This window comes from Macaca nemestrina, chromosome 8 (assembly GCF_043159975.1).
Source record: "Macaca nemestrina isolate mMacNem1 chromosome 8, mMacNem.hap1, whole genome shotgun sequence".
NCBI classification, from domain to species: domain Eukaryota; kingdom Metazoa; phylum Chordata; class Mammalia; order Primates; family Cercopithecidae; genus Macaca; species Macaca nemestrina.
Window position 1 is genome coordinate 114,675,468 of NC_092132.1, and position 16,027 is coordinate 114,691,494.

At 34.5% G+C, this 16,027-nt stretch overlaps 1 protein-coding gene across 7 annotated transcripts in view; it reads right to left on the reverse strand.

The window, feature by feature from the left end:
- Window positions 1–4,633: 4,633 nt before the first annotated feature.
- Window positions 4,634–16,027, reverse strand: part of LOC139355863 (disintegrin and metalloproteinase domain-containing protein 18-like) — a 47,216-nt gene continuing 35,822 nt past the window's right edge. For 2 of the 7 annotated variants that reach the window (XR_011607075.1, XR_011607079.1), the window contains 2 exons: window positions 8,261–8,329; window positions 4,772–4,960 (listed from right to left, as the gene is read on the reverse strand). Coding sequence is in view for 1 of the 7 variants with exons in the window: in XM_071068355.1 (XP_070924456.1) it covers window positions 8,263–8,329 (67 nt within the window). In the remaining 6 variants the exon portion in view is untranslated. Of the gene's footprint in view, window positions 4,961–8,260; window positions 8,330–8,537; window positions 8,693–12,569; window positions 12,673–15,317; window positions 15,427–16,027 lie in introns of all 7 variants that reach the window. The other 5 variants (XR_011607076.1, XR_011607077.1, XR_011607074.1 and 2 more) reach the window with 5 other exon arrangements.

Below are 16,027 nucleotides of genomic sequence, written 5' to 3' on the forward strand. Positions count from 1 at the left end.
TGCTGCCCCAGGACCCTGGGGGTGAAACCTGAGAAGCTCTGGGGGCTGGGCCACTTCCGCAGGCCAGGGAGAGGAAATGCCAGATGGAAGCATAGGTTGCGCAAAATTTGTTGCAGAGAAGTTTAAGTTGTTTAAAGCCCTCAGTAGTTACATTGGGGTAAATAAGCCAGATTTTCCTTTTTAGTGAGGTTCTTGGTAATTTTGTTTCTCCATATCACGGTTTTATGGCAGGTTTTATTTACTAAGGTGGAAGAGAAAGAGGAAAAGAGAAATAACAGCTATTATTATTAGCTATTATTACTAGCAATTTTCTACATGCTACTGCAGACTTAAATATCTTTGCAAATACCGAAAAATCAAGAAAATTGAACTTTTTTAATGCTGGTACAATTTCACCATTATTCATAATACCAAGACATGGAATCAACCTAAGTGTCGATGAGGAATGAGTGAATAAAGAAAATGTGGTACTATACACAATGGAATAATACACAGCCTTAACAAAGGAAATTCATTTACAACAACAGGGATGGAACCAGAGAACGTTATGCTAAGGGAAATATGCCAGGCACAGAAAGATAAATACTGTATGATCTCATTTGTATGTGAAATCTAATAAAGTCTATCTTATAGAAAGGTGATTACCAGAGGCTAGGGAAGGTGCGATGAGGGATGGGGAAAGGGAAAATGTTGATCTAAAGGTACAAAGTATGAGTCAGACTGAAAGAATAAGTTTTAATGATCTCTTGCACTACATGGTGACCACAGTTAATATAATAAGCATATTTCAAAATTGCTAAAATTTATTTTCAGTGTTCTCGCCACAAAGAAATGATAAATTGATGAGGTGATGGATATGGTAACTAGCTTGATTGAAGCATTCTATAATGTATACATAGATCAAAACATCACACTGTACCCTATAAATACACAAAATTATTTGAAATATATTTGCAAAAAAGAAAATGGAGTTTATCCTACTAAGACCATCAAAAAGCACTTTTCTTCAACTGTGTATTTTTCTCATAAAACTATATTATAATCAGTGGAGGAAAGAGAAAGGAAAGCTTTAATATTTAGTGTTATTTTTACAAATAAAGAGAATTCAAGAAAATGGAACTTTATCTTGAAAAGACAATCAGAAAGCCCTTTACTTCAACTGTGTACCTTGCTTACTACACAAGATTATAATATAGTGTTCTAAGGGAAAAGAAAACTTCTGCAATGCAATCTGACTGTTTTGTTAACAGTGACTCTAAGCTCTGAGTAAGAAACTCTGGAGACAGGAAGGGCAGCAAGGCAAGGGGAGAGAGAAAAATTGAGACCAATGTAGAAGACTATGCAACTGCCTCCCTTAGCTTTTTGACAAATATCTTTTAAAAAAATGGCACATGTCCAAAACCTAACTCATCTATCACATTCAAGCCTTTTACTCCAGTACCCCCTATTTCAGGGATGAATTGTGTCCAAATATGTGTGCAAAAATTGTGTGCAAAATTGTGTGCAAAAATAAAACTGATCAGGGCCGGACGTGGTGGCTCATGCCTGTAATCCCAGCACTTTGGGAGGCCAAGATGGGTGGATCACCTGAGGAGTTCGAGACCAGCCTGGCCAACATGGTGAAACTCTGTCTCTACTAAAAATACAAAATTACCCTGGTGTGGTGGTGGGCACTTATAATCCCAGCTACTTGGAAGGCTGAGGCAGGAGAATTGCTTGAACCCCAGAGGTAGAGGTTGCAGTGAGCCAAGACCGTGCCATTGTGCTCCAGCCTGGGCAACAAGAGCAAAACTCCATCTCAAAAAATAAAAAACAAAATAAATAAAATACATGAGGACTAAAACTTGGATCTGCCAGGTACTGGTACACCTGAACAGATAGCTCAAAAATTATTATTGACAAGAAGCAGGCCAGTGAACACAATGACCCAAAATAAGTTAGTGGAAATGAAGATGAGAGAAGTCTGCTAGAATTATCCCAGGTTGTATTTTCTGGTAAAATTATCCCAGGTTATATTTTTAAACAGCTTTATTGAGATATAATTCACATGCCATGCAGTTTACCCATTTAAAGCGTACAATTAAGTGATTTTTAGTATGTTCCCAGATATGTGTGACCATCACTATAGTCAATTTGAAATTAGTTTCATCGCATCATGAAAAAACTCTGTGCCCATTAGCCATACAGTACCCTTCCACCCCCAACACAAGTTCTTTGTCCCACCCCTCCACTCCCTAAATAACCACTAAACTAATTTCTGTCTCAAGAGATGTCTCTATTCTCGACATTTCATACAAATGAATATGTTATAGGAGGCAGAAAGAAATTATTTAGGTACACAGGGTAAAGTGAGTCCCTGGCAGAAATCTTTCCTTTCAACAAAAAGCCGCTCAAAAATAGCCCCCTTTCTCACCTCAGGCAGTTCAGAGAAGTCACTTCTCTTCTAACAACAAGCAGACGAAAGTTCAGGCTGTAAATCACAGATCAGCAGCTTGGGCACAGAAAGAACGGGAAAGTCTCCTGGGTAATCACCAAGCTTCACACTTACACAATGGGCCCCAGTAAAACAGCAGACTTTAATAAGCACATTCCTTTGCCTTTAGGCACACTAAGATAGGGAAGCTAAAAGCAGACTTGGTGGGGGGAGGGAGTGCCTGCAGCTGCAAGAAGATGTCTGGGAACAGACACAGAAACTCTCCCTCCAAGATAAGCATAACAAAGTGACGCAGACTGAGATTCTGCCTATGTGGGCAGGGAATGGAATGAGAACTGACAAAAAACTCTGCGCCACACAGATAGCACACCTGGTCTCAATCAAATCGTCTGGCCCTAGGAGGACAAGACATCCCCTCCTCATGAGTCCCCTCCTCACTGGCCCATTTATAAAAACCCTGACAACTTGGCAACCCGCTTGGGAACCCTCTCTGTCCTTCCCTTTTGTCTATTAAACTCCTGCTCCAAACTCTCTGTGTGTGTGTGTGTGTGTGTGTGTGTGTGTGTGTCTGTGTGTGTGTCCACGACCTCAATCTCCTTGGCCATGAGACAAAGAACCTTTGTACTTGCCCCAGACAACGAGGCTGCTTCAAATACACGTGTAAATATTTGATGCTTGTGACTGGCTTTATTCATTTAGCATAATGGTTTCAAGGAACAATCATGTTGTACCAGTGTCAGTGCTTCATTCCTTTTTAGGGCTGAATAATATTCCATTGTTTGGATGTACCACATTTTGTTTATCCATTTTCAGTTGATGGATGTTTGGAATAGGAAACTCTGGACCTCTGTGGTGAGGTTCCTCCACTCCTGTCCAAGGAGCATCTTGGTTTGTGATGAAGACTCTGTAGGTCCTAATTGGACTCCATGTGGGCTAATGGATCCCTAACTCATGTGCAATGCTCTGTGATGTGTAGAAGTGCCCCCATCTCAGCAAGAGGCAGAGGGGAGGGGAGACCGAGGCAAGAAAATCTTACCCAGAAAAGCCCAACTTCAGGGAAGACAGAGCAGCAAGTCTGGGTTTTCCCAAAGGACAGAGAAATCTTCTAGATCAGTTTATACAGGGCCAAGGAAGCATATGTACCTGATGGTACGATTGAGGAAGAGAGAAACCCTCTCATATTGTTTTATATTGTTTTATACTCAGTACCTGTTTTAAGAAAAAACAATGAAGTAAAACCAAAGACAGGCAGCCCGGTGCCAGCCCCGGAACCAGGCCTGGGTCTGCCTGGCTTTACCCAGTAGTTAAAAATCAACTCATGACTTAGAAACAGATGTCCCCGACATTGTATAGAACGTGGTGAAACTCCCTGCCGTGTTCTGTTTCTCTCTGACTACCAGTGCATGAAATCCCGGTCACGTATCCCCTAGATTGCTTAATCAATCACAAGCCTTTCATATGAAATCTTTAGTGTTGTGAGCCCTTAAAAGGGACAGAAACTGTGCACTCGGGGAGCTTGGATTTTCAGGCAGTAGCTTGCCCATGCTCCCAGCTGAATAAAGCCCTTCCTTCTACAACTGGGTGTCTGAGAGGTTTTGTCTGCAGTTCGTCCTGCTACACTATGTCCTCAAACTCAGCTTGAGCGATTTCCTTAGAAGAGATACTAGTGACTATCTGGGGGCTGTGAGAGTGAATACCTAGTAATTCTTCCACTCAGAATCCTAATGCCTGGAACAGACAGGGCAGGGGAATCATGAACTATCAGAGAGGTGTGGCTGTTGGTGTCCTCTCTTGAGATGGCAGCAGTCAACATGACCGTGGGCATCTGAAGAATCTGAGTTTTCAGTTTAGGATGTAACAAGTGTCAGGCCTCTGAGTCCAAGCCTGCACCTATACATCGAGATGGCCTGAGGCACCTGAAGTACCACAAAATAAGTGAAAATGGTCAGTTCCTGCCTTAACTGATGACATTCCACCACTGTGATTTGTTCCTGCCCCATCCTAACTAATCAATTGACCTTGTGAAATTCTTTCCTTGGACAATGAATATCAGAAGCTCCCCACCCAGCACCTTGTAACCCCCGCCCCTGCCTACATGAGAAAAACCCCCTTTGACTGTAATTTTCCACTACCTACCCAAATCCTATAAAAACTGCCCCACCCCTATCTCCCTTTGCTGACCCCTTTTTCACACTCAGCCTGCCTGCACCTACGTGATTAAAAAAGCTTTCTTGCTCATACAAAGCCTGGTTAGTAGCCTCTTCACATGGATGCGCGTGACAACTGGGTGAAAAAGAGGCAAAGTGTTTTTTTCCTAAAGATTCATGGCAGGTAGAATAATAGATACACACTTGCATACTTTCTGTCATAGAATTTATTTTGTCTGTGCAATTGAAAGCTTTAAGCCATAATGAAAGGAGAAAAAAGGCGATTTTTGTTTTCATTGTTGAATCAAACTAGTTAATGGTAAATTTCTTGGTAATATCCTTTCTCTGTCTTATGGCTTTTGATGTTGTCATGTAGTTACTGTTGTAAAAGAAATACAGAAAAATAGAAATGTTAAATTTTCATTGTTAATAAAATTTGTCTACTTTTATAATGCAACTACAGGTATAGCAATTAATTAGTCAAATAAGACACTGCTTGTTATACTGTTGTATTAATAATTTGTGCCTGATACTCAAGACATTCATAAAGCAAAGTTCCTTATTCATGAATAATGTGTGACAGTCACATTAAAAGTAAATGTTGTAAATTCGTAGTCACGTACGTTTCATTAACATGGTCTCTAAATTTACATCGATAATGGAAATCACCAACAAGAAAACAGAAAGGGAAAGAGCAATGTAAACCTGTGAAAAAACAGAAAAAAAAGTTCCTATTCATTTCTCTATTGTATTATGTATCTGCAGAGGGAGAGAATTTTCAAAAACGCTCAGTGCATTTCCAACAGGTTTCCACATATACACATTCAAAACCATACTCATCATTCACTCCCCTCCACTTCCTCACCCCAACCTAAGACAGTTCTTTCCCTACTATACAGTATGTCCTTGGTAAAAGGTTTCACTATCCATTCTGCCAGAAAAGTAGAGGTCTTTGTAGTTCTCTCTTTAATTCTAATTCAAATACATCCATTCAGTAACCAATTTACCAGATTCTGCCTCTGTCATTTTCCTGAAAATAGTTTTGTGCTTTTCCTCCTCTCTAATCCTGCCCTTGTCATATCTTTCCTGTGCATTCAGTAATCTCTTAGCTGCCTCCCCAGTCTGCAGTTCTGACAGAATCCATTCTCCCTACTTTATCCCAATGAAATAGGTAAAATGCAAAACATGTCATACCAGATCTCTCTCTTACAACCTCAAAAATACTTTATGCTCTTGCTCATATACAAAAACATTTAAAGTCCTTATTGTAGCATACCAGTTACTTGTCTTGGCTCATGTTACCTATGTTTTTTTAAAAAATATCTCAGTATTCATAGATTTGCAAATGACTTTTAAAAAGCACAAAGAGCCCAAATTCTAGAAAAAGGCCTAGTTTTACATTTTAGCCTTGCTGTTTTCCTGCTTTGCATCAATAGTCATATTATTTAAGCACTTTTTCTTACATTCTGCATCCAAACTGTCAATGCATTCTGTTGTGTCACCTTCAAAATGTATCCATAAGGTTATCCTTACCACTCCTGACTTGAAGTACTATCTTTTCTCTCATGTATTATTGCAGTATTTTCTTTACTTCTACTCTTGCGATCATACAGACGGTTTTCAACAAGTCAGCCTTTTAAAGAGTAAGGCCATGTACCGGGAATCTAAACTATTCAGTAATTCCTTCCTTTCACTCAAAGTAAAACAGAGATGGACTCCAAAAGCTCCAAGACCCTTCATGGTGTTGCTTTTCTGACCTAACCACAACGACAGCCCTCTGACTAACTCTGCTCCAGGTGGACTCACTTCTTTGGTATTCTTCAAACATTCCCAACTTATTTTGTATCATATCATTCATGTGCTTGGAAATATATTGCCTAGATATATGCATGAGTAATTCTGCCAATTCCATGCCTCTGTAGGATAGAGTTGATTTACAGTTAAAATCGAAAAGCTCAATCTTTATCTCCAGGAAAGCCTGGGTGTCTGGTTTTGACTTTTTGTTGAGAAAAAGGCATTGGGATTGTTAATGGGCTATTTAAAATCTACAATAAGGAACCTTGGAGCTCCTTGTTTTTCTGATCCCCCAATGCTTGCCTGCACACTCTCTTGCTACACTGTACCCTTTGCATTTAAATAGAAGCTTTTTGTGGGTTCGTCCTTTGAACTTAGGTAACTCCTTTCAATGATCAAAACTGAGTAACTATTTCACCTCCTTCAGATTACTTGCTTACAAATCACTTGTGCTATATGACCTACTGAGAAAAAAATATGTAAAATTGTTATCCAATTCCTTCCTCAACAGCAACTCTCCCACTCATCCTTGCTGCTATAATCTTTTGTATATGATTAATCATGTTTCAATTTACTATATCATCACCTTGTATGTCTATTATTTATGGGCTGATAGCCTAACCCTCTATCTCATATTATTGAGGCAAGACTTCAATGCAACCAGAAGCTACTGTTGGCAGAAGGAAGCTGTGAAAAGAGAGAAAAAGGAAAGCAAGATGTTGCATTTACGACTTATGAGTTGGAAGAAATCAGGGAAATGGTAAGCTCTAGGAGAAAATGACTATGGTTGGCCGATGGTGGTGGTAGGGAGTTCAGGTGAAGACACACAACAGGACGGTGAGATTCGGATTGAAGGACATGAGAAGAAGGCAGTAGCCAAGTGCCAGAATCCTCAGGTAAGACATAAGCTTCTAATAAAGTTTTTAATGAGGATGTAGAGATTGGTCTAGGCATGAATAAAACTTTTACATTGAGGTTACAAGTTATAAAGGTTTTATTTGGTGGCAGATAAGGAAATAGAGACCCATGGACATAATTATTACTCAAACTCTGATACAAAGGAATGGGAGATAACCAATTGGATGAAATCTTGATCTTGCTCTATATTGATTTTTTGAATTTTTCAATTTACTGCCAGTAATAGACCTAACATCAAACTTTATTATTTTTCTACCCATATGAATTTGAACAGTATACGTGTATGCCTATTTCAAGCCATTTCATGGTAAATAATTAATTGTCTTTCTGCCTTGGAGGGAGAGTGTATTTAGCATTTTGCTTAGCATCAACTAGGTCCTCAATCCATGTGTATTCTATTCCTTATCCCTAACCACATATCAGGCTATGTTTTAAGATTGTAAGTTTCTACTCTAGAGTTTGATTGCTTTAAGTTAAACCCCAACGGCAAAACTTACTAAAACTCTATACATATGAGGAATTACTTAAATTATTTACATCCGTATTCTTATTTCTAAAATAAGGATAATAATACCCATATAGTGCTATTAAGGAAAAACTGTAAATATAGGGAAACAATCTGTGTAAATCAACTAGATTTACCAATTTCTAAACAAATTAGAATCTTAAATGAAGGAGTAGGAAATATGATTATTCATAAATACTTTAAGAATGTATGTAAAATAATTTGGAAGTCATTTCTTATTACAAAAATATTTTTAATAAATATCTGGCTGATATCAGTTACATTAAAATATTTCCAAATTAGCATAAAGCAGTAATAACATAAAATACTTTAGTCTTTTCTTAGCATATGATATTAAAATGTAGAAGCTGTGATGATAAAATATGGGAATAACAGCTTTCTCAAACTAAGGTACTGTTAAAAATTTTTAAATATGTATGTATTATGAATTATATCACTTACCTCTATGACTGGTTGCTGTCACTACTGCTGTTACTGTTGCTGCTAGTACTGCTGACTTCTGATGTAGAACTGTACAAAAGAGATTAACATTGGTTTTAGGGTTAATAGCCGTTGTAATCTCAAGCAAAATCAAGAAGAGTAAAAAAGCTACATTTGTGATAGCTAATTAATAGGTACCGATACCACACTTTGCTTTCCATATACCTCTCAGAGAGCATACATTTTTGTGTTTGGCCTTTATCTAACGTTGGTCTAACATTTTTTACTTTCCACTTACACTTTTTGCTCAGTGCCAAAATCCCTTCATTTTATTCCATTTAAGACCAGTGACGGCAATTAAAATGAGGAAAGGTAGAAAAATGTAGGAACTGATGAAAAGGCCATTTTTCTGAGGAAGAGCATGTTGTTTCACAAACAAGGGTGTACTTTTTCCTGAAAACATGAGAGGGACTTTTACAAACGTGATATTTAAAGCGTACTGCTGATTTGAATTTTAAAATTTGAAATTCAAATACAGTTATAGAATAAATACATAAATTTGAATTTAAAAGTGTTTTCAAATCTTCTATGAACTGTGCCCCAAAGTGCATTATATGTTTATGTCAACTCAGTACACTTACACATATCTCTGACAATATACAGCCATTGGCAATATGCAATATTACTGACAAATTTAGTCTTAAACTTTTAGCTATATTTAATCTTTATTTACATGATATATTCTAATCTATGATATTCTAACATATTCCCTTCTATGAATGGCTACATATAACACATTAACTTAATATTATCTAATAACGTGTTCTTCAGATTAAAAATGGAGCAAAAAAACTGTTTCAAAGTAATTTTATAAAAAATTATTGAGGGTGAATCATAAAAATTAATAAATGATAGTACTTAAATTGAAATAATAAATAAATAGAAAGATATGTGTTCATATGTTCATGAATTAGAATTAATATTGCTTAAATGTCCATACTACCCAAAGTAATCTACAGATTCAATGAAATTTTTATAAAAATATCAATGCTATATTTCATATAAATAAAACTTTATAAAATTCATGTGAAACCATAGTATAAACATACATGGAAAAAGTAGAATGGTGGTTACCAGAGGCTAGGGGCATAGCAAAAATGAGATGTAGGTCAAAGGATGCAAAGTTTTAGTTAGATAGGAGGATTAAATGATAAGTATTCGATAGGATTGACATGCTAATTAACTTGATTCAATCATTCCACATTGTATATATATATCATAACATATCATAATATGTCATGACACATCATAACATGTCATGACACATCATAACATCACTTCTTACCTCATAAGTATATACAATTATAAGTTGTCAGTTAAAATTACAAACATTTAAAAGTAAATTTTAAAGCAGGGCTATATAAGCAGTTTCAAAAATAATTTTATGAAAAATTATTGACATGCTTGGGAACTAATTTTAAAGTGAGTTAATGGCAAAGTTTTTATGGAAAATTTCCACATTATTTGTATAATGTAACATTATCCTACTTTTGACTGTATTTATTAGAAAAATAGATACTTCTCTAATTAATATAAAAATGAGTATCAAGAGAATTAGAGAGGAATATAAAATCTATGCAAAAATATCTATACAATTAAATGAAAGAAATAAACCAGACAAGTAAAATATCAATGTAATGAATTAAGCAATCAGTATTGCCACCAAAATATTATGATATTAAATGTAAATAGATTTAGTGACCATCAAAAAAGACAAGGAAACAGTAACTTTAAAACACATGCACATGCATGCACACACACACACAGGCAGACAATATAATGATATCTTGATTTAAAGTGATTTGTCTAAAGAAAAGTGATTCAGAATGTTTTATATAAGAAATGAATTGCAATGCAAAACTGTTGAAATTAAGCAAATATGCAGCAACCTTAAAGTATGGTAGAGCTCAACGCTTTTAAGGTTCTTCACTATCTCATGTATGAGAAAAGGTTATTTCCGTGCTATTTTGGCTATTGGAAATAATGCTGCTATGAAAATGGATGCAAAAATACCTGTCTGTGTCTCTGCTTTCAATACTTTTGGGTTTACATGTATATGCAAATTGCTGGTTACTATGGTAATTCTGTGTTTCTTTTTTTGAGGAACCACTAGAGTATTTTCTACAAAGCCTGGATCACTTTACATACCATCAGTTATGTGCAAGACTTTCAATTTTTCCACACTCCTGTCAACACAATTTTTAAAAAAAATTTTATACTAGCCATTTTAGTAGGTTAAAATTGTTATCTCCTTATAGTTTTGACCTGCGTTTTTCTAAGAGTTAGTGATGGTAAATATATTTTCATGTACTCATTAGTCATCTATATATCTTCTTCATGTACTCGTTAGTCATCTATATATCTTCTTTCATGCACTCATTAGGCATCTATATATCTTCTTTCACGTACTCGTTAGACATCTATATATCTTCCTTCATGTACTCATTAGCCATCTATGTATCTTCTTCATGTACTTGTTAGTCATCTATATATCTTCTTTCATGTACTCGTTAGCCATCTATATATCTTCCTTCATGTACTCATTAGTCATCTATATATCTTCTTTGAAGAAATGTCTGTATTCAAGTCCCTGGCCCATTTTTAACAGGATTTTATTGTTTTGAGCTGTAGGAATTTTTTACATATTCTGAATATTTATCAGATATATAATTTTCAAATATTTTCTCCCATTTCACACATTTCTTTTTTTACTCTGTTGAATGTGTTCTTTAATGCACAATTCTTAATTATTAAACTCCAATTTATCTATTTTTCTTTTGCTTTCTGTGGTTTTGGTGTCATATACAAGAAATTATTTTCAAATCCAATGTCATGAAGATTTCCCCCTGTATTTTCTTCTGATATTTTTATAGTTTTAAAACTCACATTTAGATCTTCAATCCATTGTGAGTTTGTGTGTGTGTGTGTAGAAAACAAGTATGGGTACAACGTCATCCTTTTGCATGTGATTATCCAGTTTTCCCAACACAATTTTTTGAAAAGATTGCCCTTTCTCTATTGAATAGTTTTGTCAGTGTTGTTGAAAATTATTACAACATATATGAAAGGATTTATTCCTGGGACCCTTTTTTATTTCTTTGTAAATCTTTCATTTTCTTAATTTGTTTACCAAAGTAATGTATCAGTTTTCAAGAAGGTACAGAAGAGCCTTGAAGACAAATTGTCTTTTTATTTTAGCTATTATTGAACACAAGTGAGAACTCAGATTTTTTTGTACTGCCCATAATGATTTTTAAACATCAGTACAAGAAGACATTACACAATATGAATCAGACAAATCCAAAGAAACATAAAGCTGGATTTTAATCTGTAATGATAATTATCTTAGTCTGTTTAGGCTGCTATTACAAATTATCATGGACTTGGGGGCCTATAAGCAACAGAATTGTACTTCTCACAGTTCTGGAGCTAGGAAGTCCAAGATAAAGGCGCTGGCGACATTGTGTGGTCAGGGCCTGCTACCTCATTCATAAATAGCCATCTTCTTGCTATAACCTCACTTGTGGAAAGGGTGAAGAATTTCACTGGGATCTCTTTTACAAGTGCACTAATCTCATCTCATTCATATTGAAACACAGTAAAAATGTAGACTATAAAGTTGATTTTCTATGTTTAAATTTCAATGTAGGATTTTATAAAGCTGATTTTTGCTACTTATATTCCTACTTCTCTAAATAATCTGTGATATAATTTTTAAAGTACACAAAATAAGGATTTAATGGATCCCAGGTTAGAGATAACTTCTGAGGGTTATTTTCAGATTAAGTAGACTTCAAGACAAATATGAAGAAATAAATTACAGAGGTAATAAAAGAAGCAGTTCCACACAAAGATATTAAAATCCAATGAATGCAGCAATTAATGAAGATTCAAGATGGAATGAAAAATAGTGAAATAAAAAATACGGAAATAAATCCATAATCATGCTTGGAGCTTTTAAAAACTTCTGTCTTAGTATTTGATAGAAGTAGAAAAGAATTAGTTACATCAATTATTCAGAAAGTACAAACCACTCAACTCAGCTAATATGAAATTGATGAGATGAATGGCTATATATTTATTAAGAAAATAAATATGTGTTCTTAAAAATGCAAAGAGAGCATATTTAAAATGTTCTCATGACCAAAATGATAAATATGTGAGATGTTGTACATGGTAAATATATGCAATTTTGTCTTTCAATTTAAAAACGATTTTTTAAAAATTCAAAAACTCCCTGAAAAGAAATTTACCAGCACAAAAGAATTACCTGGAAAATGTACTATTAGAAGCAATGATGTCAATTTTAAGTAATATCGAATATAGAATTAAATACTTCCCATGTGATTTTGTGAAGCTAGTATTACCGATACCTAAACAAGATAAAGACAGTACAATGAAGAAATAATGACAGATATAAACCTATATATATATACAAATATCCTCAACAAAGTATTAACAAGTCAAATTTAGTAATGTACAATAAATAATAGACAATAAAAATAAATAAAAGCAATAATAAATAACAATATTATCTTTATAAAAATACTACTAATAGTAAAATAATAGATTATAGGCAAGAAGAATTTATTTTAGATATTCAAGACTAGGTCAGTATCCAAAATTCATGTGGATATCCAAATCCATTATGTCAACAGACAAAAAGGCAAAATCATATGATCCTAGCCATTGAAACTAAATACATTCATAAAACCCAATGCTATGTATATGAAAACTATCTCAGAAACTAGGTATTGAGAGCAACTTCCTCAAACTCATAAGGTTATCTCCAAACAAAACAAAGCAAAATCCCTGCAGCTCGCATCAGACTTGATAGTGAAAGACTGAATTATTCCCCTCCTAAAATCAGTATTAAAGGTAGAATGTTAACTCACTTTAATTCATTTCTAGCCAATATAATAAGAAATAAAAGGGATTTATATTGAAAAAAACTCTGTTTTTAAAAATAGCATGATAGTCTACACAGAAATCTGAAGGCACTTACAAAAAAACTCAGAATTAAAAATGAATATATTATGTTGCAGAATCCAAGATCAACACCCCAAAATGAATTGCATATCTGTATACTTACAGTGAACAAGTCAAAATTTAAACACCCCCCAAAAAACTCACATAATTTATAATTGCTCTAAAGAAAACAAAGTACTCAATAATGAAACAACAAAACATGTATAGTATCTTGTGAAAATTACAATATTTTGATGAAAGCAATCTAAGAAGACCTATATAAATGGAGTGATATGGTTTGGCTCTGTGTCCTCAACCAAATCTCATCTCTAATTGTAATTCCCATGTGTGGAGGGATGGACCTGGTAGGAGGTGATGGGATCATGGGGGCGGTTTCCCTCATGCTGTTCTCATGGTGGAGCTCTCATGAGATCTGGTTGCTTGATGAGTGTGTGGCTGTTTCCCCTTATCTCAATCTCTCTCTCTCTCTCTTTCTCTCTCTCTCTCCTGCCATCTTGAGAAGAAGGTGCCTGCTTCCCCTTCATATCCACCATGATTAAAAGTTTCCTGAGACCTCCCAAGCCATGTGAAACTGTGAGTCAATTAATTCTCTTTTGTTGGTAAATTACCGAGTCTCAGGTAGTATCTTTATAGCAGTGTGATAACAGACTAATACAGGGAGATGCATGTGTCCATAGATTGGAAGATGCACTAATAGAAGAGAGGCAAATTCTTCCAAAAATGATCTATAAGTTTAATATAATTTATATCAAAATCACAGCAAGATATTTTATAAACAGAGATAAGCTTATTCTGCTAATTCTAAAATTCATATGAAAAGGAGAAATTCTAAAATAGGCACAATGCCTCTGAAGAAAAAGAATTATTTTACAATGTTAAAAATTATGACATAGCTATAATAAGCAGTGTGGTACTCTGTACTGGTGGAGACAATGACACAAAGATCAAAAGATAAGAAGAGAGGATTAAGAAACACACCAACAGAAATCTGTCCAATGTTTGTGACAAAGATGAGAGAAGAAATTCAATGGATGAGTAATAGCTTTTTCAAAAACTGCTGCTGGAAAACTTGGACATCCATAAATTTAAAAAAATTACTGTTGTCTTAATATCTCCCATCTTTTATAAAAATAACTCAAAATATATAATGAACCTAAATGTAAAATAAATAACTTTATCTTTTAGAAATATCATTGCAAAAAATCTTTAGGACTTAGGACAGGCAGAGAGTTCAATATATTTGACACCAAAAGCATGATCGTAAAATGGAAAAAAAAATGCCCTATCAAAATAAAACTTAAAAAATAACTAATCTGAAAAAATAAATTACAGACTTGAAGAAAATATGTGTGAAGCAACATATTCTCAAAAAACTACTTGTATCTAGAAAATGTAAAATTTCTCAAAATGCAACATTAAAAAAACACAATCCAATTTTAAAAATGGACAAAATATATGAACAGACTTTTCATTGAAGAGAATATACAGATACCAAATAAACACAGTAAACATGTTTAACATCATTACATATTGAGGAAGCACAATTAAAACCACAATAGAGATTAATATACTCCTATTAGAATGTCTTAAAAAATAATGATGCTATCTAATATTAGTGAGAATGCCAAAAAATTGGGTCATTCATATATTATTGGTGGGAATGTCAAATGACACAGCCATTCTAGAAAATGGTTTGGCAGGTCCTTTGAAGTTTAAATAAATAGAAATGTTCTTGGGACCTCAGTTAATAATTAAGGTGAGGAAAGGATTCTTCAAATGTTGACTTTTGGGTGAAAATTAAGAGTACAGAAAAGTTTGGTTGACAGTATGATCTAGAGCTGCACTATCCAATATACTAGCCAATAGCCACAAATGGTTATATAAATTTAAATTAAAGTACAGTTGAAATTTCAGTTCCTTGGTTGTACCATCCACAATCAGGCGTTCAATAGCCACATAGGACAGTAGAGATGTAGACCATTTCTTTGAGAGCAGAAAGCTCTATTGGAACATAGATCTAGAGACCAACCTAAAATCTATAACCCATCATCAGTACTTCCTCCTGGTGACGAACTGTCTTGCCTACAAGTTGGAGAATATCCATCATCACACTGACAATTATTCAGAGTATTGCAAACCTAAAACCAAAAGCAAATAAAATAAGAGCATTATATATACACAACATGAACATTTAATGAATTATTTGTGACAGTTAATGTAAATTATAATTTTATATTAAATTATATATATTTAATTATATATAAATTAATATATAATTAATTATATACAATATAAATTTTCATTTATGAGTATTTTATAATTTAATTTATAATATAATTTATTATAACAATATAGTATAATTTATTATAAGTAGTTTTTATTTTCATGTGAAAAAATACTTTTTTAAATAAAAAGTAATACGATAAATATTCATGCAATACCTTTATAAGCTTCATAAAGTTTTCCTCTTCTCTCTTGTAATTTTTTTTTCCTCGCTCTCTTGCCCAGGCTAGAGTGCAGAGGCACAATCTTGGCTCACAATAACCTCCGTCTCCTGGGTTCAAGCAATTCTCATGCCTCAGCCTCCCAAGTAGCTGAGATTACAGGCAGTGCCACCATGCCTGGCGAATTTTTGTATTTTTCGTAGAAACAGGGTTTCATCATGTTGGCCGGGCTGGTCTCGAACTCGTGACCTCAGGTGATTCACCCGACTCAGCCTCCCAAAGTGCTGGGATTACA